This window comes from Poromitra crassiceps, assembly GCF_964638095.1.
Source record: "Poromitra crassiceps genome assembly, chromosome: 30".
NCBI lineage: Eukaryota > Metazoa > Chordata > Actinopteri > Beryciformes > Melamphaidae > Poromitra > Poromitra crassiceps.
The window spans coordinates 16,947,590-16,974,116 of NC_139652.1; the positions used below are offsets into that span (position 1 = coordinate 16,947,590).

Genomic DNA, 26,527 nt, shown 5'->3' on the forward strand with positions numbered 1-26,527 from the left:
ATTCAGATTTAAAGCAAGTGATTCTGTATTCATTATTTGCTGCTGGGATCCAGACCTTTAGGCTACTGCCAAGTTTTCTTACTGCCTTTTTCTACAATCCACTTCTTTTTCTTTGTCTCTTTGCTCTAGTTCTGTCCTCCTTTCATACAGCTGTAGCGTTGTGTTGTCTTTGCACCTGCAGGAGGCAGAAGAACAAGCTTTTCAAACCGAGACAAGTTGTGGCTTCCTAATAAATCTCCATGCCTCACTGTTGTCCTGGAAACGTCTGCCTGTGGAGCCCAGCATGCTAAATGGCCACTTGGTCTGCTTTCTTGACAGGAGAACGTTTATCGTATTTCTAAAAGTGTCGCCCATAGAGAGCCGCAGTAACGAGTCCGGAAATCATCGATGCTAACAGCCCTGGTTCAACACAGTTTTCGCCTATGGGAGTTTTGAATGGGTTTTTGGCGCGATGCTTCTAATACGCTCTCTGGGCAACGCTGGCTTAATCAAACGCGAACCAGATGGTAGTAACATCATCTTCACACATGAAGACCACTTTTATGAGTTTTGAAGCTTTTATGTGCCGTTAAAAGGACGGCTAGCTAGCAAACGGCTAAATGGGACTACACTGTTGAGTCGATGGGGATATATACGTCAATAACGTCACCACTCAAAGGACGAACACGGACATTCTCTTTCCCTCACCTGGTTCAGCCCCGTTCAGCCCAGGGTAATCAGTGCACACATCAACAACAGTCCAGGTTGAGTGTTGACGTGACGTGGAAGCCTATGCGACAGTGTGTAGTTCTGGATTAGCTTAGCACGAGCTTTTTACCTCTACCTTCAAAACTCATGAAAGTGGTCCTCATGTGTGAAGATTATCCCGCTGAACCTTGGTTCGCGTTTGATTAAACGTATAATTTTATTTGAAGCATCACGCCAAAAACCCATTCAAAAATCCCATAGACAGAAACAGTGTTGAACCAGGAAGTTCGGGACTTCCGCATTCAGCCTACAAAAATACGTCATCCCTGCGGCTCTCTATTGTCACTTCCGTGTGTCCTACTTACCTACTGGCATTATAATGAACTGCCACCTACTGGCATTATAATGAACTGCCACCTACTGGCATTATAATGAACTGCCACCTACTGGCATTATAATGAACTGCCACCTACTGGCATTATAATGAACTGCCATGAAATAGGGGAAATATACAGTACATCCTTTGACATTGTGACACCTACTGTTACGTTTGATAGTACAAGTATAAAATGTGTGTGTGTGTGTGTGTGTGTGTGTGTGTGTGTGTGTGTGTGTGTGTGTGTGTGTGTGTGTGTGTGTGTGTGTGTGTGTGTCTCAGATGACATCATCAGGCCTCCCAGAGCTGACGGGCTCCCAGGATCTGAAGTACGTGTATGACGCCCTGCAGCCCCACAACAACGATGTGGAGGCCACCATCTTCTTCACCAGGTACTCAGCTCTCCCAGCACTGTCCAGTCTCAACTGTCTCAACTTGCTTTCTATCAAACCCAGGAATCGGCAGACTGGGCAAGATACATTGCATTTTAGGCATTTAGCTGATGCTGTGATCCAAAGGTTAGGGTTAGTGTGCACTGTGCAGGTTGGGGCATCAGTGTCTTGCTCAAGGACACAGCAGGAAACATGGCTGTTGATTAATGCACATCAGTTGTTTTGGGGATCGACCCTGTGGCCTTTTGATTAGTCTGTCCAACCTCTAGCAGGGCCATGATAGGTCTTGGCTGAAAAATGGTAAATAATTACCTAGATTTAAAGCCTTAAATAATTTTCCCCACAATGCATTGACGTGTTTATTTGCACTGTATTTCTACAAAATCTCTGTCATATTTGAAATTAGGATCACAATATTACAAGGTCTTCACATAACAGCAGTGATATAGCGTATATTAAAAACTACTTAAGGTGCACCTATCATAATCAGAACTTCGCGACACGTACACAACCTCAGAGCCGAGTAGCCTACTGTCAATCGCTGCCCCGCCACTCCGTTCCCCAACAAGTCATGTACAACTACTGCTTTTTTTCTACTGTGCGTTTTTTTTAAGCATCTTTTTAGCTGGGGTTAAATCGAGGAAACTGGAGGAGGAATCTAATAGTGCTGGAGGAAACTCCAGCTACTGTTTTGGCCAGGCTGCTGCTGGAGTAGATTGAGTCAGAGGACTGTTCTGTTTTTCTGCTACTACCTCATGACATCCACCAGATGGCACTGTAACAAAAGGAGGTGTATCACATTACAGCAACAAAAACTGTCATCTGACACTCTGGGAATGGTATAAGGGATATTTTTGTTCTGAGACAGGTCAGACTGGCTTGGAACTCGCTCTGTTGACAGAAAACCTACTTAGTGGAAAATACCTTGTTGTTTTGTCTGAGTTTTAGGGCAAGGAGTATGTCGTTGATGTTTTTGTGGGGTCGTCCTAAAAATATCTTATCTCTCGTCTCACCTCTATTATTCATCTCTCTTTTACTTCCACCATGTTTTCTCCCCCATCACTCATTCCTCTCTCCCTTCTCCTCAGGCTGATAGAGTCCAGTCTGGGCAGTGTGGCCACCAAGTTCAACTTCTTCATCCACAACCTGGCCCAGCTACGCTTCTCCGGTCTGCCAGCCAACGACGAGCCCATCCTGTCCTTCTCCCCCAGGACCTACAGCCTGAAACAGGAGGGACGCATCGTCCATGCCTCCATCTTCTCCTTCCAGAAGAGATACAACCCTGACAAGCACTATGTAAGCCCCACCAGATACAACCCCAACAAGCACTATGTAAGCCCTACCAGATACAACCCCGACAAGCACTATGTAAGCCCCACCAGATACAACCCTGACAAGCACTTTGTAAGCCCCACCAGATACAACCCTGACAAGCACTATGTAAGCCCTACCAGATACAACCCCGACAAGCACTATGTAAGCCCCACCAGATACAACCCTGACAAGCACTTTATAAGCCCCACCAGATACAAGCCCAACAAGCACTATGTAAGCCCCACCAGATACAACCCCAACAAGCACTATGTAAGCCCCACCAGATACAACCCCAACAAGCACTATGTAAGCCCTACCAGCGCTGACTGTCCCCTCATAGTGAAATCAGGGGGAGGAATATGGATCAGTCTCCTTCCGTTTGTTTGTTTGCTTATTCATTCGTCCGTCACAAACAATATCTCAGGCCATGCTGGACACATTTAGCATCTCATCACTTTCAAAATGACACAGACTGGCACAGACACAGACTATTTTTTAGACATTTCGATTGTACATCCTCATTTGTTTTCTGTTTTACTGATCTGTGATTGGTGTTTTATCTCTCTTAACTGTGAAGCACTTTGTTTTGAAAAGTGCTACATAATAAAGATTATTATTGCAGACTAAAACCATTAGTTTGGGGACAGTGTGGAGTGGACAGAGTTGGGGGGCCTATTTTTTGCATCTGGAAAATGTTAATTGGTGTGTTGAAGTGTTGAAAGGCATGAGTGGTGCTGATGAATCTAAAGACTTATGCAAGTGTATACACTCACTGGCTCTACTTTACAGTTCACAGGTCACTTGAACTGTGCAGGTGTGACGTTTCATTTGGTTTTTGAGATTACAGGTGTTTTTTTTTATGTACAACTCCCATTCAATTTCTCCATTGTGCCTGCTGTTTCATGTTCCTCATCACATCCCTGAGTTTAGACTGGAGAAAGCACTGAACCCTGACTGTGTGTGTCTCTCCTCCTCCTCCTCTCTGTGCAGACCTATGTGGTGAGGATCCTGAGGGAAGGGCAGAACGAGCCCCAGTTTGTCTTCCGCACCTTTGACGAGTTCCAGGAGCTCCACAACAAACTCTCCATCCTCTTCCCCCTCTGGAAGCTGCCGAGGTAGAGCAAGCCCTCCTGCACACGCACCTCAATGCCTCGTCTCACTTTATCCATCTTTCCTTTTTACTTTGCTTTATTGCATTTGTATTTATGTATGTATGTATGTATGTATGTACTGTATGTATGTATGTATGTACCGGTATGTATGTATGTATGTATGTACCTATGTATGTATGTATGTATGTATGTATCTATGTATGTATGTATGTATGTATCTATGTATGTATGTATGTATGTATGTATGTATGTATGTATGTACTGTATGTATGTATGTATGTATGTATGTATGTATGTATGTATGTATGTATATAGATATATTAGACTTCAGTCCAGTCTGGTTGTAGAAAGTCATTTGGACAGGTACAAGCTGTCATTTCCCTCCCTTTGTGAGCGAGCATGCACAGTTGAGCAAATTGTGCGGAAATCCCTCTCCGATTATAGATGTATGTATGTATGTTGGTGAACAAAGCGTAATAAGTACAAAAGGATTTCAATTAGAAAGGTCATTGTATCAATAATACAATCAAATAAAAATAAGAATAAATAAGAATACCAATAAAGACTGACGCCAGAATTGACTGTTGAGCCTTCTGTACATGTCATAGGTGTAATTCAATGAAACTTCTATACTATGAATATTGATAATGTCAACTACATACCCACTGTCACCTGCCACCCACTCCCCCGTTCCTCTGACGTCCATGCCAGGTTTCTGCCTTTTTCAGTAGCGTAAAACAAGAGTTAGATCAGTAAATGTGTCTTTGCTTTCTCTTCATCTGCAGTTTCTCAAACAAGATGGTGCTGGGTCGCACCCACATCAAAGACGTGGCAGCCAAGAGGAAGGTGGAGCTCAACAACTACGTCCACAACCTGATGAGGAGCTCCACAGAGGTCACCCAGGTACACATGGAAACTAAGTGCAAAGGACATAAACACTCATAATTGAGTGCCTAATTGGCAACCACATTAATAACCACACAGGATGATGACAATGGCAGGTGGACAGATATAGTGATACTGTAAAACAAGATAACGGTCAGGATCCACTTCATGGGTACATAAAGCAGCGCCGCCTCCAAATTGAGCGCCTACCAATAATAGCAGATATTGAACAATACCTTGCTAACTGCTTGGCCCTTCTCTTAGGGAGACCAGCCATCTGAAGGCAACCAGCTTAAGGACATGACCTAGGCTACCAAATATGAAAACTAAAAGTCTACACCTGTAGCCCAGCTATGAAATGCACACACACACACACACACACACACACACACACACACACACAGATAGACGTACAAGTACATTATGTACTGTCATCCTCATCTATAAACAACATTCTCATTAACACTGATAACAGAGTTTTAGAAGGAAAATGGTCTGATATATGGATAGGAAATCTACAAACTATTGTGCACAGGAGATAAATAAAGCAATGTAAATATTCACAGATCAAAACACACGTAAATAATCCCCTCTTCTCTTTCTAGTGTGATCTCATCTACACCTTCTTCCATCCCATCGCACGGGACGACAAGACAGAAGGAGAGGCCACACCCAAAGCACCAGGTAAATACAAGCCACGCCCAGAATTAGACAATACAACACATCAAAAGAAATAGAAAATGTTATATATACATTAGATCTTCAAAACTTCCCTGTCTAAATTTAGAAGAAATGCATCTGAGGACTCATGCTGAGATTCAGATGATATTGTAGCCTTTTCCTTGTAAAACACTTTAAATGTGTGCTTTTGGTCCATACTTGTGCATTGAAACAGTGGCCACACCGAGCTCTCGTTGACCTATTTCTCCAGTTTGTTCTAATAAGAATTGATATATTGTCATGAGAACGAGATGGTAAATGCAACGTGTGGTATGTGACTGCTGCAGAGCCTCCACCGCTGAGTCCCACATCCGGCCGGGTGGAGGGAGAGGTGAAACTCTCCATCTCCTACAGGAACAGCACTCTCTTCATCATGGTCATGCACATCAGAGACCTGGTAAGCACCTAGAACCACCGACAGCCTTACTGAGAAGCTGCACAGATTATTACGCTTTTGTATTCTTATTCTGTCCATTCATCTGTATTCCATCTGCTCTCCTTCAGGTTTCTGAAGATGGAACAGATCCAAACCCGTATGTGAAAACCTACCTGCTTCCAGATCCACACAAGACTTCCAAACACAAGACAAAGATCACCAGGAAAACCAGGAATCCTACTTTCAATGAGATGGTGATTTAAATATTGAAAACCATGGGCTATGCTTACATGCACAGAGAATTCCTGAACTCTTATAACCCGGTTCTGGGTCAACTCATGTGAACATCATAACTGGGTTAGAGTAACCCAGGTACATTCATACTTTGATTATGAGAAACCTAGTTAAAATGCCTGGCTTAGTCTGATATTAAACAGGTCTCTTTTGGTTTTTCACCATCTGTGCAAGCTCTACTTCGCATAGCGTTATGGGTACATTTCTTTCCCATATATCGTATTTAGAGGTAACATGTCAACAAGAATTCTCAGTCTCAAGTCAAAGGTGCATGCTAACAGCGTAGCATAAAGGCCCACTCACATCTAGAACGATAACTATAGAGATAACTACAGCTTTTAAAATATTTAAATCGACACTATTTTTATTGTTTAGTTACCTTTATAATTTAGTTATCGCTCTTGGTGTGAATGGTCCATAACCCAAAAAAAGATGTTACTCTGTGCATGTAAACATGGCCAGTATGTACCTCTGCAGACTCTGGCCTTCTCAGTAGTGTTGATGGTGACGTGCAGGACTCAAACCAAAGACGATGGGATTTCAAGCAAGACACCCCATCTTCATGTCACTTCCTATATTTGTGTCACGTGGGTTTTGCCCATGGGTTACCACGGCCACGCCTACTTAGGAGACTTTAGGCAGGTCCTGGCTCTATTGGAGTTAATGGGCGAAGTGAACATGATCTCAAATTATGACAGTTTCTATCACTCCTGTAGTGATCAAAGTAAATATTCTGCCCATTTTCCGAACCCACATATCTTCTGAACATTCTGACATTAAAATGGCATTTTTCAGACGGACAGATCAGGAGAAAATTAAACTTGTTAAACAGTCTCAGACACTCTCGAGATTTGTCAACAGGAGCTCACGTTAGCAGGGAACGATTAGCTAAAGCTACATGTGAAGTTTGTTGATGTACTAGTAGCTAAATCTGTGGTTGGAAAAAATATGTTTTAATGGAATATCTTAGTTTCAACTATATTGAGCTAACAAGGGGCAGCTTTGTGTTTATGCGTGTGGTTTGTGTGAAGTTTGGGAACTCATGATCTCTATTTCAAGTTAGCTTGCTAGGTCAGCACTAACCCCGCGTCACCAGGCTCAGTCCTCTCACAACACTTCAGGGAGGAGTTGACCACGCCCATTTAGGAGACTTGCTAGTAGCATTTCTTACAATGGTGATGTATCTATAGTAATATAATATCTATGCTCTTCCTCCTCAGCTGGTGTACAGTGGCTACAGCAAGGAAAGCCTGGGCCTGCGGGAGCTGCAGCTGAGCGTGCTCAGTGCCGAGTCACTGCGCGAGAACTACTACCTGGGCGGCGTCACGCTCAGACTCAAAGACTTTGACCTCAGCAAGGAGACGGTCAAGTGGTACAAACTCACAGCCGTCCCCTACTTCTAGACCCCCCACCCGCCCTTTGCTCCCAAGACTGGGAACAGCTCCACCTCTGGCCTCTCCAGAAAAACGCTGCATTCACATCATATGGGAAACAGTCAACACGACCTTCCTACTTGGAAACGTCTTTGCTTTCAGTTTGTAAATTCTAGTTGAGAACTAGTTTGCCGATGGACCCCGAAATCTCCGACTTGCTGATTCTGACGTCAACAAAAAGGAAGAATCTAAAGTCAAGTAGGCTACTGTATAGGGAGCAGGGCTGTAGTGCTGTGGGAGCACAGGGGTTGTTTTTACAATAGTAAAATAGGGGGGGGGGGGGGGGGGGAGTCGTTCCTCATATAGGTGTGCTCCCCCAGTTCTCCAGATAGCACTACACACCTGATAGGGAGTGAGATTTCTATTTCAAATAAACCAAAACAAGTGAATAATTTTTATCAGTAATTTTGTGATCACATCTCTTGAGATACCATGGCAGGACAAAACTACTTTTCCTTTTGTTGTCGAAATTGCAATAGTTGCTTTGCTAAAAAAAAAAAAAAAAAAAAAAAAAACGTGAACTGAAATGTACACACTGTGTGTACACACTGTGTGTGTGTGTGTGAGAGAAACAGCCGATCAGTCGGGAAACCTCCAACGTGTCTTGAACACTTGCAAGTCACTGCCTTTAACCATCAAGTTAAGATGGTTCTTCCCATATGACGTGAATGCAGAGTAAAAGCGAGGGGAGCCTCTCAACTCCGCCCCTTCTCTCTCTCTCTTTCTCTCACTAATCAAGATTGTTCCTGTGACAAACAATCTCCACTTATTTTGTCTCCTTTTGCTAAACTATAACAGAGAGCTGTAATGTTTTGTACATTTTGACATTAGAGGACCAAACGGCTTACTTCCAGAAGAGTATATTATATAGATTGACACATTTATTTTTTAAGGAATAGAAAGGGGCTCATTTTTACTTTTTTTTTTTATTACTTATACAAATAGGAGACATCAGGGTTTCCTGCTTTGCAGCAGAGATTTCTGGGTAGAGCACAATAAACCAGATTGCAGGAAATCAGTAGTGACCTTATGATCCCCCAGGTATGTGCCAAAAGATGTGAGAAGGACGGCAAATCAAACCACTCTCCTGGACGGGGAACTGCCTTTGTGCTCACAATCTCTTTTTAATGGCTCAACTTGGCCTTATTGCAGACTTGCAGTATAGATTTTATTAACATTGTGATATTTCCCTATTAAAGGCAACAAGTTAAAAGAAAATCTATTTTCTGTAAAGCTATGCCAACAGTTCTTCCAGAGTGAGTCAGATGGAACAGTGGACTGCTACTAAGTGCACACTAGCAGGTCTTTCTCTTGTGGTGTTACATGACCCTTTTACACAGCACACCTTATGGGGAATTTGTATCATAGGCTTTAGACACATGCTCTTGTCGGCGCTCTGGGCGCAGTTATGGTTGCCCGATAGCACTGATCGTAGGTTAGTTCCTTCAGGTGGTTTAAAACCACAGCTTGGACTTGATGAAACTGCAGCACTGCAGTCATACTGGAGTCTATCTTGTTTCAGCTCACGCAGCAACACCACAGTCTCTTTCCCAGTGCCTTCTGATGGAGTAATGATGCTGTGATGAGCATCTGGGTCAAAGGTTAGCAGTAAGTTAGACTGCCAGTAGAGTCCAGATCCAATCACATCTTTAGATTCTTTAAGTGACAAACTGTCCTGGATTGTAAGGGAACGTCAAGCCAACTGAGCACAGATCAGTGCTTGAGGGGCAACTTTAACTTCAACCAGGAGCCATCTTTACAAAAAGGGAACAAGATCGTGAGCAAGAGATTGGCTGCTTTCCTCTCCACTAGCTAACTTTAAATCTAAAGATGTTTAATAAAGAAATGAAGATGGATTTATCTGGAAAGTTTTTTTTTAAGTATCTACAAAGACAAGTATGATCTAAGAGCATCACACGTGCTATGAGTAATAGTGACTTGATCCACTTTTAGTGACTGTAAAAAGAAAGCAAACAGAGTTTGTATTAACATGGCCAGTTATTTATTCTTAATTGGTGATCTTTAACCTAAATGGATCAGTGTGTACTGTAATCCCTCTTTCCTAAAGCGAATTAAATGTTTTTGAACAAAACTGCAGTTGCACTGTGTTAATTAAATGTTGTATAATAGGTGTTTGTTGTGAGAAACAGTCACCCAGCTCCTGCTTATTATTGATTATTGTTGTTTCCTATTTTCAATTTATATTATTATTGCTCTTGTGTGGTTCTGATCTTATGCATATTGTGTTTCTTTTGCTCATGTCCTGCGGAGTCTCCTGGCCTAAGGCTTTCACACAAGTACACTTGTGCAACCGGTGTAACAATAACATCTTGAATCTTGAATGTACAATGTAACATGTGAGACTGAGTGCATGGTGCCTGGGAGTGAGAGCTGTTCATTTTTGGTCTACTTTGTTTCTAAAGACAAATTAAATTGTGAAATCCACAATTGAGAGTGACCATTCTAAGTAACAAACTGGCTGTGAAATGTATGTGTTCTTATTCTGTAATGACGTGAGACACGAATCAGACATGATCTTGCGGACTTGACTTGAGTTTTGGTGACTTACTGGACTACAACACTGCTGTAGAGCAGGGACTGATGCACTATCAGGATAAGGGCCACATGGCAAAATGCAATTATTTGGATTTGGCTGGGAGTTTTAACAGTAGGCTACAGAACAACAAATTATTTTGAATAAATAATATTTTACATATATTTGTAAATATTGTACAGATATACGTGTCAGAGAAACAAATGTGAGGTGAAGTGGACTGTGCATAACATGATGCATAAAACAGCAAACTGTGAAACACATAGGCCTACTCATGGATGCAACTGTTACCAGAAAGAGAAAGGCTGTATGCTGCGGTATTAAGCTTGGGCACAAAGACTGTCTCAATGAAGAGCCTGCTGAATCCCACTGAGAATCAGGCAAGGACTGTGAAAGCAGACCTTGAATTCATCGCCAGCCACCACAGGAAGGATATTAATACTCCTGTGGAAATAGAAACACCACGAACAGTAATATTTCCGACCTGTGAGAGGCAGCATTGTGCCGCAAGCCATCCAGCCTGCCGGAAAGCTAGAAGAAGAAGAAGAAGTCTGACGATTAACGTCAATCAAGCTCCGCTTTACGTCATTGCGTCATTTCCAGCGCAGGCGCAAAATACCATTTTCTGTCGCGTGTGCGGCCTCTCTTCCATTGCCGCCATCATGGGTCGCATGCACGCTCCCGGGTAAGCGTGCTTTTTATGATATAAAGCTATTATTTCACTAAGGAAAATGGGATTTGGTGGTATGTTATAGTTCATGAACACGTTATGCACGTCTTATGGCCAAATTGAGCTATCTAATTTGACTCAGAACGTAGAAAAATGATTTTAAAAACGCCCTCACTACTCGACATCATTACTGGCTAGCAGGAGCCAACCATAACGTTACAGAAGCTAATCGTTAGCTACTGCTAACGCTGGCTTGTCTGACGTACATTTATAGTCAGACTTAAATGAAATCGATATACCTAGACTTGGTGCATGTTTTCTTATAGTGTTTGAATCTTAGGTTAGGGTTGTCATAGGTGGCATTTGCGTTAGCTAACGCCGCTGACGTACTTTTCTTAGCGTGTAGCGTTAGCTTTAACTGGTAGGAAGCTAGCTGTCTTGAGTGTAACGATAGCTAACCTCAGCTGTCTGCACAGTTTGCGGATGCAAGAAATTGTCATTGTTCCTTACCTTTAACCTTACACATGTCAAGTTGTTTGCGTTACCATTTTGCCCTCATTTCAGAGCTGCTGTGTAACTATGCTTATATTATCTTCTACAGAAAGGGCTTGTCCCAGTCGGCTCTGCCTTACAGGCGCAGTGTTCCCACAGTGAGTATAGAGTAACCTTTTAATTTCACAGTTAATGTGACAACAGTAACTATCATTTTCTGAACCGATTTGGTAATGTTATCCTATTTCACAGTGGCTGAAACTAACCTCTGATGATGTCAAAGAACAGATCTTCAAGCTGGCCAAAAAGGGTCTGACCCCCTCTCAGATTGGTAAGTATGGCTGCATCAAGACTCAGGATCATCAGGGGAAAACCAGGCTATATTTAATGTTACTATGTTCAGATGTGAGTACAGTTTAGAGACACAATAGGCTGATGTGCTTACAGCAGGGCAACAATGACTGCTTTTCAAAGGGGTCTCATGAAGTAGTTGTATTGATTTGTCCCACTGTCTAAACACTAACTGCCGTGCAGAAATTTCTGGTGACAATTTGACAGCAGATATGGACCTGAGCTCTGAGCACAACGGAAGCAGTGAAGTAACGTTTCACATAATTTGTGTGCACTGAACTCCACTTTGTACATCAGATGTGATGTGACTGTTATCCAATTTTATATCTGCTAGTTATAATTTATACAGATTTGCTCATTCTGCACCTCATCACTGTTTGTACATGTATAGACAGACCCTTACCCTTTTCCATTGGCACTTTTGGCTGCACAAATCTGATTTGCTTTTCCTCATCAGTTAGACACGCCTTCAAGTGGCTAGCCCTGTTGTAATGGTTATGCAAATCCCAGCTGGGTTGCCGACCAGGCCGGCACAATTGTATGGAAAGAGGGGTACCGGTCTCTTGGAGGCATTTGCCGACAATACTTTTTGTATTGTTGGGGACAGATCCTAAACAGAAGTACGTAATAACTGCTTTACCAATTATGACTGACAATAGCAAATTAACATCTCCAGTTTTTAAAAGATTATCAGTGGAAAAAGTGAATGAACTCAAAAACAAATGAAGGGGCATAGCAACAAAAACATGGGTTGGACACTTTTTTTTAACAGTTTGAGAAAGGGCAAAACACTATTCAATGAGTAAGTGATTTAACAAAACAAAAAGAGCAAATTAACCAAAACGACCAACGGCAGAACACAATGGTTGGGGAAATCTTTTATTTACTTTGATCTCATTCATTTTCATCGTATCTTATTGTTGCAATACATTTTATTTATGGTCGTGTCTTTTTGTTTTTTAATTTGGTCATGTTCATGAAACATGGGGAAAAAAGGTTAGGATGTTGCACTGCGACGTGTTAATCTTTTATTGTTCAGGGATGCAGACCTAGTCACCTTTTAGGTGACAGTCACCTTTTTTGTAGATTTGAAGCACCTTGGCTTGCTTGCATTCTTATTTTGAGATGTCACACAGGCCACTGTGTGGTGGCAAATGAGCTTCATGAATAGGTTGATTGGATTGTGAACTATACAACTAACCCATTGACCTGGGAGAAAGCTTACTGAAAAGACGAGCTTTTCAGACTGGTTTGGTCCCCCAGCCCCTCCCCATGATGTAACATTTGGACTAATAAGATGCCCAAACATTTTGATGCCTCCGCCGGCGATAGCCAGGCGCATCTGAGGAACGCCTTGACGGAATTCCATCAAATTTGCCTCAGATGTCGACTTGGACTCAGGGATGAACTGATTAGATTTTGGTGGTCAAAGTTCAAGGTCACTGACCTCACGAATGCCATTCCCAAGTTCGGTAACGCGATAGCTCAGGAACGCCTTGACGGAATTTCTTCCAATTTGCCTCAGACATGGAGTTGCATGCCAAGATGAACTGATTACATTTTGGTGATCAAAGGTCAAGCTCACTGTAGTCTCGCTCGCCAGCCTCCTCTCCCTTCCGTCTGAGGAGTCTGGCGCCACAGGTCTCCATAGTGGGATTGCGATTGGCGGCGCTTAGCGGCAGTGCCCTTGGAAAATAGTTTCAAACAATCCAACTTGCCGTTTTCAGCGTGTAGCAACGAGCTAGCGTGTAGGTTTCTGCCGTTAGCTTGCTAGCTAGTTAGCATTGTTGTTTTCCCTGAGGCGACAGGGGACTATTTACAGCAACACACAGGGAGGAGGGAGCGGAAGCCACTCTGATTGACATGGTCGGAGCCAATGACAGAGTTTGTAATAAGCCGGGAGCGGACATCCGGCAGCGACTGAAACAGTCGCTCCAATGGGAGAGCAGAGTAGAGCAGGGGAGGGCTTATCCCAGTTATGGAGACCTGCGGCGCCAGACGCCTCGGACGGAAGGGAGAGGAGGGCCAAACAAATATTGTCATGCCGTAACCCAGGAGCTTTGATGATAGAGAGGACCACAAAAAAATGTCCTCGCTACCAGAGGCCAGATTTTGCTGAAGGCTGGGGGCCAAATGGCGCCGGCGTGGAAAAATGTTGGGCATTTGAAGTCAGGTTTAGAGGAATAACTCATTTTAAATGAACAGTTGTGATGTCATTATTCAGTCTTAAACACCAATATTTGATCCTTTTCTCACTCACTCCTATGTCACCACTTGCTCTCCCTGCAGGGCTTGAAATTAACTTTTTTGACCACCTGCCAATATGGCTGCTAGAAGTTACCAGCCAATTAAAGTTTCCACTAGCCAAAATGTTTTTCTAGAAATAAACCAGAATATGAGTGGGTTAACTTAAGCATAAGTATCAGTAAGTGGCCCGGGATTCTCAAAGCCTGTGTTGAGGGTCACACAAGAACAAAAATGCACTCTTGACGCTAAATAAATCCAAAACCAACAAGTTAATTATTTACAGTTTTACTTAATTGTAGAACAGTCATTTCTTACACGAGATTACTTTTGGCCTTTTAGTCATAAATATTATGTAAAGATATTCCATATTACAGACTGAAATGTTATAACAGAAGTGGAGTATTGGCCAGAATGACATGAACATTTGGACACTTATTCAGCGGGTATCTTGTATGTTGCGTTCAGGTGCACTGTAATTTTTTTTTTTTTTTTTACAGTGTATAAAGTAACCGGTAGGCCAGTAGGCGGAGAAATAGCCGGCTGCCGGGGCTTGGGGACCTCCCTGGTTTCCCCCCATATTCGTGTTTGAGTATGTGAATACAACAGTCACACTCGGGTGCAGACCAAAACAATAGGGCTGTGATCTTGTTGGGGTGGTTTTGGTACATTACCAACATGATCGCACCCCACTACAGGAACAATTGTTTGTATTGTTTTTGTCGGATCACATCCATTCACACAGGATCAGGCAATTGCATCGATTAATGGAGGGTTGTGCGTCTGTGTGGGGCCCTGTTTTTGTTTTGATCATAACGACGAGGAGTCTGAATGAAGAGCTTGACGCTCGAAACGTCACTACTTTCTTGGTGCTAAATAAAACCACTGGAAACTGAGCCCTGCAGTGTGTGAGCTGTTTTTATTGATTTTGTGCACTTTGTTTTGATTGTAACCATCTTTGCCCTCCCTTGTCTAGGTGTGATTCTGAGGGACTCCCATGGTGTGGCCCAGGTTCGTTTTGTCACTGGCAACAAGATCCTGAGGATCCTGAAGACCAAGGGCCTGGCCCCCGACCTGCCCGAGGATCTCTACCACCTCATCAAGAAGGCCGTGGCTGTCAGGAAGCATCTGGAGAGGAACAGAAAGGTGAGGCTGGCCTGCAAACCTACTTCACAAAAAGGTCAAGCTGTACTGGAAACCATGTGACAACCTGCAGAAATAAAACTGTCAGACCTATGACAAATACTGTGACCTATAATCCATTAGGGGTGGGAATCACCAGATATGCCCCACGATATGATATTATCACGATACGATAGTATTGCGATATATTGAATATTACGATATATTGTGATTTATTACCTTTTTTCAACTGCAAATGATGTCCCCAAAGGAAAACACTTTGTCAACATGTGTTTTATCCAAGTTTCCAGTCTGTTCATTCAATCATTTTTATTGCAGCAAAATGGGATTGTCAAGCAGACAGACTGACCAACACTGTCATAAAAGCCTGTCATAAATATTGCATGCACTTGACATTTTGTATAATAAAATATCACAATACTTGGCATTCAATATGATACGATATGTTGACCACAAAATATTGCGATATATCTACCCCCTACACACACACACCTCTATAATCCATGGCATTTGTTTTGTGCTTTGAGCACCGCCTGGTGAAGTGACCACAGGAAAGTGTAATTGTCAATTTAGTGTACTTTATCTTATTGTCTTGATGTGGTAAACCCCACCCATCTGATGCCCTGAGTCATTTAAAACAAACATTAACACTACTTTGCAAAGACTGCTAGATGTTATTAGTCTGCTCACTGCAGCTGCCTAGTTGAGTAAATCAAAAGTGATAGAAGATTGCACTCAGTGAAGAATATTACACTGGGCTGTTTGGAGTTTCATCACAAAGACCTGTTGCCTATCATGTTATGCCAGGATCAGACTACACGATATTTTTTGTCGTTCACGATGTCACCATGTCAGACGAGGCCATCATACTGCCATAAATTCGTGACATGTCTTGGTCGGGAGACTGGCCACACTACAAGTGTATTCTCGCTTAACACCGACAGAGCATCGTATGCCACCGTCATCACGTCGTCTGCTGTCGTCAGCGAGTTCACAGGTCGTCGGGGAGGCGGACCTGTGAACGAAATCTCCCAGCATTCATTGAGGCCACTACATTGACAAGAAATAGCAACCAAATCAGCCTAAATAGGCTAAAGTGGTAGATAGAAATAATGTTTATGTTAGCACAACATGCAATTGTAGAACATTTCAATATTGGGCAAAATAAAACATTGAAATCCAAACACAACCCTATGTGAAACATGTATGTAATCCAGGTGCTATATATATCCCTTGCAGAATTAACGTTATTTGGATGAGTGACAGGCTCTACTGTGATGCACTGTGATGTCCGCTCCAGCCTCCAACTTACTTCATGTGCACGCCCACTATTTTCTTGCCAGCTGCTGCGAGACGAGAAGGAAGAGAAACGAACATGCAGCCGACTCTGCTGAGCTCATGTTATTTGTAGTGAGCAATGCCCATTGCCCAGCCGTTTAAACGCAAATTAAAACACCCTGGCCTTTTTATCTCTTTTATTCTTTTGAGCGGAGCGGTGAGTGCAAGCGGGTGAAATCTGTATCGAGCGGGGAGCGGTCTCCCCAGGACCTGATACCTGTCTTCCGGGGTGTCACACTAGGCGAAACCATGTCCAAAAGACTGACATGCCAGTCTTTTCGTCAGGGCGTCCTAGACGTCCCGACTGGTCCCGACGCTGGTCTTTGATTATGTCACACTACAAGAGGTGAAGACGGCCGATCGTCGTCCCCGACGGTCATATTCGGGCCCGACGCTGAAAATCTGTTGCGCATGACCAAATCGGTCTAATATCGGGCTGAATTCGTGTAGTCTGAACCAGGCATAAAGCACTCATTTCATTCAATCATCTTATTTATTATGAAATGTGGGGGATATTATTGAAAACCACAATGGTGGTGCATGTGCTCTCAGTATAGACAAAAACAACTCCATAGCCATATTGTCCTTCTAGTCCTGCTATGACAGAGAATGCACAGTTCATTGTCCTGCTCTTTCCTTGTAAGAGTTGTGATATTTCTTTTGTGCCAGATTATTGCTGGAGGTAAATTAGCAGAGTGGCTACTTGGTGCCACATCTGCCAGTCTCCTTCACACATAATGAAATGCAACCTACAAATCAGCAGGGGGGGGGGGGGGGGATCGATACACCATGGTATCGCGATATTTTGCCTGACGATATTGTATCGATATTTGGACGCCAAGTATCGATATTAAAAAAAAAAGTAATAATAATTGCAGGCCATGCCAGGCCACTGGGCATCTGCCCAAAGCGCCCGATGTTGCAGTCCGCGCCTGCAGTGGCATATTGAGTCCAGAGAAGTTTAATAATGTAGCTTACATATGGGGCAGAAAAAAACACTGCATGTTTTACTTCCGGTGAGGTCAAGGAAAAGGTAGGAAAAGGAGTTAGACAATATATCGAAATATCGCAATATTCAATATATCGCAATACTATCGTATCGTGACTCAAGTATCGTTTTAGTATCGTATCGTGGGCATCTGGTGATTCCCACCCCTACAAATCAGCAGTTTGGCCTTTGTCGAGTCGCTTTTGAACTTGGCTCATTTGCTTTAATATGTTGGTATAATTTGAGGTTTTTGAATAATTTGATCTAATCTGATTTACATGTGGTTCATTGGGATGATGCTGAAAAGCTATAGGATTAGTTGCAGCCATCATATGTAGTGTAAGGCGGAGGTTCTCAAAGTGGGATCCGAGGACCCCCAGGGGTCCTTGAGAGGGTTCCAGGGGGTCCCCAGCAAAAAGGGGGATAACTTATTTTCACTAGACTTCGATCCATAAGTCACACAATGACGAGCTGTACAACTATTTTTGCCTCTGTCATGCAAATTTGAGTTATGTCTATCAAAGCTGAAGTAATATCAAGTCTTTGTTTTGTTAAAATTTGATTTGTTTCCTTGCAGGATAAGGATGCAAAGTTCCGCCTGATTCTCGTTGAGAGCAGGATCCACAGGCTGGCCCGTTACTACAAAACCAAGAGAGTACTGGCCCCCAACTGGAAGTAGTACGTATTGGTTCTGCTTTGGAAATGGTTTTGTGTGTTTAAGATGGGAAATCAATCCGATATATATATATATATATATATATATATATATATATATATATATATATATATATATATATATATATATATATATATATATATATATATATATATATATATATATATATATATATATGGCGGAGGGTTTAAACATGGTGTGACCTGTGGCTAAAAGTTAGTTTGCTGTCCTGCATACAGGGAAACGATCAACAATTCCTCTAGTAAACTGATATAGTGGGATTTCAAAAACCTGTTGGGTGTGAGATCAAATGCACAGTTCATTGTCCTGCTCTTTCCTTGTAAGAGTTGTGATATTTCTTTTGTGCCAGATTATTGCTGGAGGTAAATTAGCAGAGTGGCTACTTGGTGCCACATCTGCCAGTCTCCTTCACACATAATGAAATGCAACCTACAAATCAGCAGTTTGGCCTTTGTCGAGTAGCTTTTGAACTTGGCTCATTTGCTTTAATATGTTGGTATAATTTTAGGTTTTTCAATAATTTGATCTAATCTGATTTACATGTGGTTCATTGGGATGATGCTGAAAAGCTATAGGATTAGTTGCAGCCATCATATGTAGTGTAAGGCAGAGGTTCTCAAAGTGGTCCTTGAGAGGGTTCCAGGGGGTCCCCAGCAAAAAGGGGGATAACTTATTTTCTCTAGACTTCCATCCATAAGTAACACAATGACAAAATGTATGACTATTTTTGTCATGGGTTTTATTAGACTTTCTGTGATAACATCTAAAGGCAACAAAAATTATCAGATGGGAGATCTTATCAAATGGGCGTCTGTGGTCTAATATGTCAGTTTAGGGGTCCTTCCTTGATGTGAAAAAGTTTGAGAACCACTGGTGTAAGGTGCTTACTGATGCCAGTATAGAAACTGAAACTTGAATGACCGTGAAGGCAACAGCTGGATCATGTTGATTTAAATGTAGCCTCCCATGCAAAGCAGTTTGCCTATTACAATGAAGTTGTCTTATAGCTGCTCTAATCATCTGTTTGTTTCTTTTTACAGCGAGTCCTCTACAGCTTCTGCTCTGGTGGCATAAACACTTTTTGGATTAATAAAAAAAGGAACGATTGGAAAGTGTTGTCTTGTCATTTCTTATCTATATATTTTTTACATTTTGCTAAAGTACATTTTAAAATACTTTACAGAAACTTGTATTCAAATATCATTTTGTTTGTAAAGTTAATCACGTGTTTTGGGCTTAGTCCTAGTCATGAAACATTCAGTAAAGTACAAGTTCAAGCACAACATTGGAATACATGTGTGGAAATGGGTTTGACTAGTACGCTTTTTCCTCTTGGATGCAGAGAACTCTACAATATCTACTGTACAAAATTCCCCAAATATTTCACTTTGTGTTCATCAGAGATGCTCACGAGTCATTTTTTGCAAGTCCAAGTCAAGTCTTTGAGGGACAAGTCTTTGGTTTCAAGTCTTATGGATGAGTGTTCTTTTATCTGCTACATGCCATCTGGTCTTTTTAGAACACTGCATCGCTAAAACGAAGGAATTCAAAGCATGTACTGCATTATCCTCACTCCTTTATAGCATACAGTATCAGCATTGATTGGATGACAGTCATTAATATACAAAAAAATAACGATTATTCCCAAGTGAAGTCTTTTGAGGACGAGTCTCAAGTCGCTGTGCGTGTGACGTAAGTGCGACTCAAATCAAAGTCCCCCGTATGTCTTTCTGTTAATAAAAAGGGCTTTCCTCAGACTGCTGGGAAGTTACTAGCACTTTCCGTGCGTCACGTTTACACAATCTGAGGGCGTGGTTTCTATCATAAGGGGCGGCAGCACAGCAGAATGACACCTCCTGGGACCAATCAGAACGCGTATATGTGTGGCACCGCGTTTGACGTCACGCATATCCATCATAACAGTCAGTGTTGCAATCTGGAGACATTTCACTCCTACAACAACGAAGACAACGCACGACTGAAAATGGAGAAAATACTTGTAAACATTTGAGGAACGAGATCCAGAGAGACCGAAACTAGCTGAAAAATGAAGCGACAACACATCGCCGCACACCTGTCACTGACAAATACGCGGAATCGCTGGGTTTTTGACGAGGAATATCAGAATACGTGAGATTTTTCACCGTAATCCAAGAGCGAAGCTGGCGGGGAAAATGGCTCCGATTGTGGGTTCGGCGAACGGTTTGGACCGGACCGCGATGGAGAGGTTCGGCAGCGGAGGAATGGCGCTTTTGCCGTGGACTAAACAGATGCTCACCGTCATATGGGAGCAACTTCGGCTGTTGGTCCAGGTCATTTACTACAGCTTCATATCAGGTAAAGTTTATTTGATAGACGGGCTGTTTCTGGTCTGGTTTAAACCGCCCGTTTTAATCTGCTCCTGCAGTGGCAATGTTATCCGCCGTTATGCAACATTGTAGCTAAATATGTAACTAGTACTGGAGGATTAACCAATTTAACGTTTTACATCATACATTAACATTAGGCTAAAGGCAGAGGGCATGGTTGGAGGATCAGGTTGTTCTCTGGGGACTGGTCCAGACCTAAGAACCCGTCCGCTCAACGGAGTTGTGTTTTGGTGGACATTAGTTTAACGAGTTGACAATTCAGTCTGATATCAGGCTAGGAAAGGATGAGTGAGGGGGGCTTAGTGAATCGAAGTGATTTTTTACACGAGTTATTGCATTAGCTATCACATTTATTAAATCATATAGAATAGTCTAAATCTGTGTGATTTGATTAAATTGAGAGTTCAGTTTTTTTCCCACTTTCCCCATCACTCATAGATTCGCCCCTTGCAGACATATAGTCTAGTTCCTTAGGGAATTACTGGAATAACCGTTCAGGAACCAGTGTGATTTTCAGTATTGACACATGTGCTGCCTTCACGGACATTTCCATCCTGCACTTTTTTACACATCCCCTGTCAATGCTGGGATAGATGGGACAAGGAGGGACAATCAAGTGAGGGAGAGGGGGGCTCTGAGGTGGGTAGCTGTGGACAGGTCTCTACTGATATTTTATTTCAAATGTACTAAGAGTAAAACATATTCGGTAAAAAAACAAAAAAGCTCAAGTAAGTGCAAGAAACAAATAAATACCTTCAGACAGCATGTACAGTATTTGGTGTAGTTTAAGTATCAAACAGCAATATATCAGGCTATCTTGGCTCAGTTGTTGATTGTCTATGGGATCAAATTCAAATATAATCATAATCCCATAGGCATCCAGGAATTGAGCAAGGGGAGCTCCTTTTTTCAAGCTTTGTCTGGGAGGGGGGGGGGGCGCAGAGGAGGTCTGAGGTTTCCATATGACACCAGTGTTTGAGGAGTTATGAGTCATATAACACTCAGGTGTCATAACTTATGACGTCACTGATGGTGACATCATGATGTCAGAAGTTCCAGTCAGCTCTTTCATCGAAATTGGAAAGTGAAACAAACCCTCATTACTGTTTTCCTTGCACCTGTGTTTATCCTGCCTTTTCAACTCAAACTGGCTAGTGTGGGAAACAAAGGGCCTATAAACAGTGAGTTAGTTAGCTGTGTTATATTGGACCTCATAGTTTACCCACCTTTTTATTTCACCACCACATTACAGAATGAAACACTGTTGACATGTTCAATTGAATTTAATGCCATTTCCCTCTGTGTTTGTCAGTTTTCCAGATGTTCAGGTTTGAGGTTCATCTGAGGATCACTGACGAGACGGGTCAACACGTCCAGCACATGAGCACGGCCACGAACCCCACCGAATCCTTCCTGTTTTCCTCATTGTTTGACGGAGACAACGGAGTCATGGTCGGCGGTTCCAATCCCCTCTCTAATTTCTGCGCCGACGTTGGTGACCCCTTTCCCGGCTCGTCCACCGCCGAAGCCCTGCTGTCCAGCCTGCGCGCCGACGACCTGTGCTGTGGACTAGTAGACGACTTTGTCTCCAGGACGACCGGCAAAGAAGACGGAATCTTCCTGGGACACCATCCCAGCTGGAAGAAGGTCTTCCCCGGCGACTGGAACATCTTTGTTGCGAGCAGTGACAGTTCCGGTACGGACACCTGCCACAAGACCGCAGAGAAAGTCTTCAACCAGGACATTTCAGAAGAGGAGAGAGGCTGTCATTGGAGTAGCGAGGAAGACCAGAACATGGGAGAATTTGACAGCGAGGAAAGTAAAGCTCTTTGGGAGTCTCTGTCCAAATCTAGTGATCCTTACAACCCCTTCTTTTTCTCTGCCTGCATTTCCACAAACTCAAACACGGGGAAAAGCAAAGGCGAAGCGAGGGACAGCAGTGATACTGACTGTATCTCAGCAGGAAAGGCCAGCGAGGAGCTCCTCGGGCCCAGAGGTCTGAAGTTCTGGGTCAGTCGCTCTGACAGCGAGAGCAGTTGGGGCAGTTCGGACGGTTCCTCCCCCGACCTGGACAAGGAGGAGAGTGAGAGGCTCTGGGAGTTCTTCAGCAGTCCCGTAGACCCCTACAACCCCATGTGTTTCACTGCTCAAACCACCAATACACCACTCCCTGACTGCCAGGGCTCCCAGCAGGCCTCGCCTACCGCGCCTCGCCCCAAGTCGGACACCGACACAGAGGAGAAGGAGAGCAGCTTTGCGCCTTCGTCAGAGGACGATGAAGAGGAGCAGCTGTGGAAGTCCCTCTGCCAAGACGACGACCAGTACCACCCTCTTAACTTCCAAGCCTGCTTCCAGAGTTCCCCGACGACCACGCTGCACTCTGGGGCAGACCCTCGAGCTCCTGGTGTCCACCCCGCACAAAGTCCAACCACCATTGTCAAGAAGCACGATGAAGAGGCAGTGAACCCTCAAAGAGCCAGAGCCCCCAGGCCCGTCCTGCCAGAGAGACAGTTGAAGCGTCACTGCCACCCAGACAAGACTGTGGTGCCCTGGAGAAGACCTGGACACACATCTGGATCACATCCAGAGGAGGGGAAGAAGAGCCAGGCCAGCACCACCCACAAAAAGGTCATTATCCAATAACTATGGGTGAACTGTCAATCCTTTAACGTTCAAACGAAGCCATGACAATTGAACACAATTAAAATTAGATTAAACGTTAGTAATCCCCATGGGGACATTGGCTCATTGGAACAGCAAATAGTAATATGACACATGAAGTAAATATAAACATATACAGTACATATACATACAGTACATACATATATACAGTGACATTATTACAGTGTGCAAAGTAAAGTCGAGGTAAAAAGAATTAATAAAATGTAAAAACGTACCAACAAATATTAAATCTATCCTATAGGTATGCTACATTGCTCAAAGAGGCTTAATTGTGAATATATACACCTCAAGACAGCGATTAGTAGTAGTTGTAGCAGTAACGCTGTATGTACATTGATTGTTCCAGAGTACATCCATAGCTTAGTTGAGAGAGACCTAGTCTAGACCTGTCATGTCTCCATGTAGTTCTATATATAATAATAATAACATATATATATATATATAACATATATATATATACATATATGATATGTAGACACTCGGTGTGGTCAGGGTTCATTCCTGCCGGGCTGGTACACTGTGTGCTTAGCTGACTTGTTGTTTTGTGTCGCTAGCAACGCCGCCGGTCGTCATGACTAACCCAGTCATGTGACTGCAGCGAGTCAACAGAGAGTTTGGCTTCCATGTTGACTAATTGGGTGTTGCAGCGGTGTTGCAAAGTCTCTCTCTGACAAGCTGGTGGCTTAACGGTCCATTACATCACGTTCAACACATCACCTCTGAGGCAGAAACACAAATAATTCATCACACCATCTTATTCTTAGTTTGGAGGGACGCAATCTCTCTCTCATTGATTCCTTACAGAAGTTTGGATAACACTTTACTTGAAGTGCATTGTGTTGCATTACACACATTATGAGCCCATTAGAAGCATAGACAAACTCTTTTTTTTTTACAATATAATCATCAGGGTAAAAACATCATTCCCACACTCTTTACTGACATGTTATTTTTACTTTATTTCAGGTTCGGTTCTCTCCTCTTGTCCAAGTCCACGTGATGCGTACCTGGCCGTTTGCTCGACAGGCGTCCCGCAAAGGACACTGGGAAGAAATGGCACGCGACCGGGACCGTTTCCGAAGGCGGATCCAGGAAACGGAGCATGGCATTGGACACTGCTTCAGCCAATCCCACAGAGAGAGGATCCGGACTTACCTGGACAGCACCTCAAAATAAATTCTGTACTTCACAAACACTGAATATATTTTATTTTTTCCTTTTCGGATGAGAACTTGTGATTGGTTGCAATGCAACAGTGATTTTGATTTAAGCCGATTAGAATTTCGGTGTTAGGCCGATTTTAATGTTCAATGTCAAGTTGAACAGTGTACCTCAAAGGCTCTCGCCTCGTACGCTCCTCGACTGTTGCACTGACTGTGACACTTTCTCATATGAACCTCAGCGTTAACGTATGGAATGTGGTTTTTGTATGCCTTATTGACTGGCCTAGTGTAACTTATTCATGCCCTATGGAGCTTGTGCTTTGTTTTTTATTGTCGGTTCTTGGTTTTAACTGTTTGGATGTTTTTTTTTACATGTGTGACTAGAGAGCCAAAGTGAACGTCACTTCCTGCTTCAGCACTGTACCAGAGATTTTCATCCGCCATTTATCTTCCTATAGACATTTCGTAAAATGCTTATCAAAATAGTGTTACTTGTTCAAACCAAACAGTTCAGATATATTTAGAAACAGGAGAGACCGCATAACATTAAACTCGGGCCAAAACGTAAAACAAATTGTGGATTTAAAGAAAATAACTTTTTGATTTTTTTTGTTTTAAGTTGTGAAATGCTCTATGGTCTCTCCCGATTCTAAATATAGCTGAAACGTTTGGTTTGACCAAGTAAAACTATTTTGATAAGCATTTTACGAAATGTCTATGGGAAAATAAATGGCGGATGAAAATCTCTGGTACAGTGCTGAAGCAGGAAGTGACGTTCACTTTGCCTCTCTATACAGCCACAAATTGGATTAAAGATACATGATGATGATCATATTGTAAGAAAGCCGGGTTTTAGGAACAAAGTGTTTTGAATTGTTTGCTGTTGCATGTTGAATACAAGTAGTACTTGTCTATTAACTCTTAGCCGTTTTTTTTGTTTTTTTGTCTTTTATTTCAGGCACATAAATACCTGTTTGCACTGATGGATTTCTTATTTATTCTTCACTGGAACAATTCAAACACTTTGCCCTATTTGATTCACCCGGGTTCTCATGGTCAGATTATACAGCTGAAATTGCCTGTAAAGTCATGCGTAGCAGATTTATCAGTAGGTGCTATGTTAAATCAATAAAAATGTGCTGTCACACTGTAATCATACCTGTTCTATTTTTCCTGAAATTGTGCAGCTGTTTTCAATGTATTCTGTTTAGAATGGAATGACGGCAGTGATGCAGGGGAGTAGGTAGGCACTTTCATTCATCCCCAAGGGGAAATTCCTTTGTTGCAGCAGCAATACAGCACACAAGCAATAGAATAAGAATAGGAATAAGAAATAAACTATGAATAGCATATTTCGAAGTAATGTACATCCATAAATGTATCTGACAAATATACATATTTATGTAGCAAATTTACATATATGTAATAAATACACATATTTATGTAACATATTACACAGATATATACAGTAATGGATAGGGGTGTCACGATACACTCAGTTCACGATATGATACGTATCACGATACTGGGTTCACGATAACGATACGATACGATTTTAACAATATTTTTTTAAACTTGAATAATGACAATATATGACTGGAAAAGTAGTATTTTATTTGAAATGCACAAATACAAAACATGCTGTTGTGGGAAATTGTTATTACAATAACAACTAGAAAAAACATGAGATTGGAGATAAGGCTTATCTTGAAATAGAATGAGTTACACCGTCACTTAGATTTACTTTGAACTAAAAGGTTTCTCAGCAGTATAAATTCTCATTATGCATCTTCAGTTTTTCTTCAAACTCAAACAACAAGACTTTTCTTTATCTATTTTTTATGCATCTTCAGTTTTTCCTGTCAAGTAAACAGTTTTGCCAGAAACTCAATTGAATGGTTTCTCTCCTGTATAACTTCTCATGTGTCTCTTCATATCAGAGACTTGTTCAACTGAACAAGGGGATTTTTTTTTTTTTTTTTTTTTTTTTTTTTTTTGCGATATGAGATTTCATCTCAACGATACATATCGTGACGTTTTACTATCGCGCAATTTCGTGGGGAGGATATATTGTGACACCCCTAGTAATGGACATAGTTATATACACACACACAAGTAAATATAATACTAATAAGTGATCCCAGGGGCGTCATGCAAGCCAAAATTCTGAGGGGGCGACATTCAGCGGCGACCAAAGGTCCCCGGCTAAAACAATTCGGTGGCGACCGAAGGTCTGAATAGATCTGC

The 26,527-nt window shown here is 42.4% G+C and overlaps 3 protein-coding genes across 3 annotated transcripts in view; all 3 read left to right on the plus strand.

The window, feature by feature from the left end:
- pik3c2a (phosphatidylinositol-4-phosphate 3-kinase, catalytic subunit type 2 alpha) overlaps positions 1 to 7,869 on the plus strand; it is a 103,234-nt gene extending 95,365 nt beyond the window's left edge. Inside the window, exons 26-33 of the mRNA XM_083662873.1 lie at positions 1,346 to 1,455; positions 2,544 to 2,751; positions 3,760 to 3,884; positions 4,667 to 4,784; positions 5,372 to 5,450; positions 5,774 to 5,883; positions 5,991 to 6,116; positions 7,377 to 7,869. Of these exons, the coding sequence (XP_083518999.1) occupies positions 1,346 to 1,455; positions 2,544 to 2,751; positions 3,760 to 3,884; positions 4,667 to 4,784; positions 5,372 to 5,450; positions 5,774 to 5,883; positions 5,991 to 6,116; positions 7,377 to 7,559 (1,059 nt within the window). The 3' untranslated portion in view covers positions 7,560 to 7,869. The remainder of the gene's footprint in view (positions 1 to 1,345; positions 1,456 to 2,543; positions 2,752 to 3,759; positions 3,885 to 4,666; positions 4,785 to 5,371; positions 5,451 to 5,773; positions 5,884 to 5,990; positions 6,117 to 7,376) is intronic.
- A 2,877-nt stretch (positions 7,870 to 10,746) lies between these two features.
- Positions 10,747 to 19,179, plus strand: rps13 (ribosomal protein S13). Its single transcript, XM_083662885.1, has 6 exons — positions 10,747 to 10,828; positions 11,415 to 11,463; positions 11,558 to 11,636; positions 14,877 to 15,046; positions 17,947 to 18,047; positions 19,107 to 19,179. Exons 1-6 carry the CDS (start codon positions 10,806 to 10,808, stop codon positions 19,138 to 19,140), a joined length of 456 nt encoding a protein of 151 aa, XP_083519011.1. The 5' UTR covers positions 10,747 to 10,805; the 3' UTR covers positions 19,141 to 19,179.
- An 882-nt stretch (positions 19,180 to 20,061) lies between these two features.
- LOC310800485 (uncharacterized protein) lies at positions 20,062 to 25,423 on the plus strand. Its single transcript, XM_083663087.1, has 3 exons — positions 20,062 to 20,403; positions 21,748 to 23,063; positions 24,084 to 25,423. The coding sequence occupies exons 1-3, from the start codon at positions 20,241 to 20,243 to the stop codon at positions 24,291 to 24,293; spliced, it is 1,689 nt and encodes a 562-aa protein (XP_083519213.1). The 5' UTR covers positions 20,062 to 20,240; the 3' UTR covers positions 24,294 to 25,423.
- The last annotated feature ends 1,104 nt before the right edge of the window (positions 25,424 to 26,527 follow it).

Excerpts from the sequence above, each read along its gene's own strand:
- rps13 (XM_083662885.1), top strand. The coding sequence starts at position 10,806 with ATGGGTCGCATGCACGCTCCCGG. Across the intron at positions 11,637-14,876 it reads TCTGACCCCCTCTCAGATTG|GTGTGATTCTGAGGGACTCC; the intron begins GTAAGTATGGCT and ends TCCCTTGTCTAG. Across the intron at positions 15,047-17,946 it reads ATCTGGAGAGGAACAGAAAG|GATAAGGATGCAAAGTTCCG; the intron begins GTGAGGCTGGCC and ends GTTTCCTTGCAG.
- LOC310800485 (XM_083663087.1), top strand. The coding sequence starts at position 20,241 with ATGGCTCCGATTGTGGGTTCGGCGAACGGTTTGGACCGGACCGCGATG. Across the intron at positions 20,404-21,747 it reads TTACTACAGCTTCATATCAG|TTTTCCAGATGTTCAGGTTT; the intron begins GTAAAGTTTATT and ends TGTGTTTGTCAG. Across the intron at positions 23,064-24,083 it reads CCAGCACCACCCACAAAAAG|GTTCGGTTCTCTCCTCTTGT; the intron begins GTCATTATCCAA and ends ACTTTATTTCAG.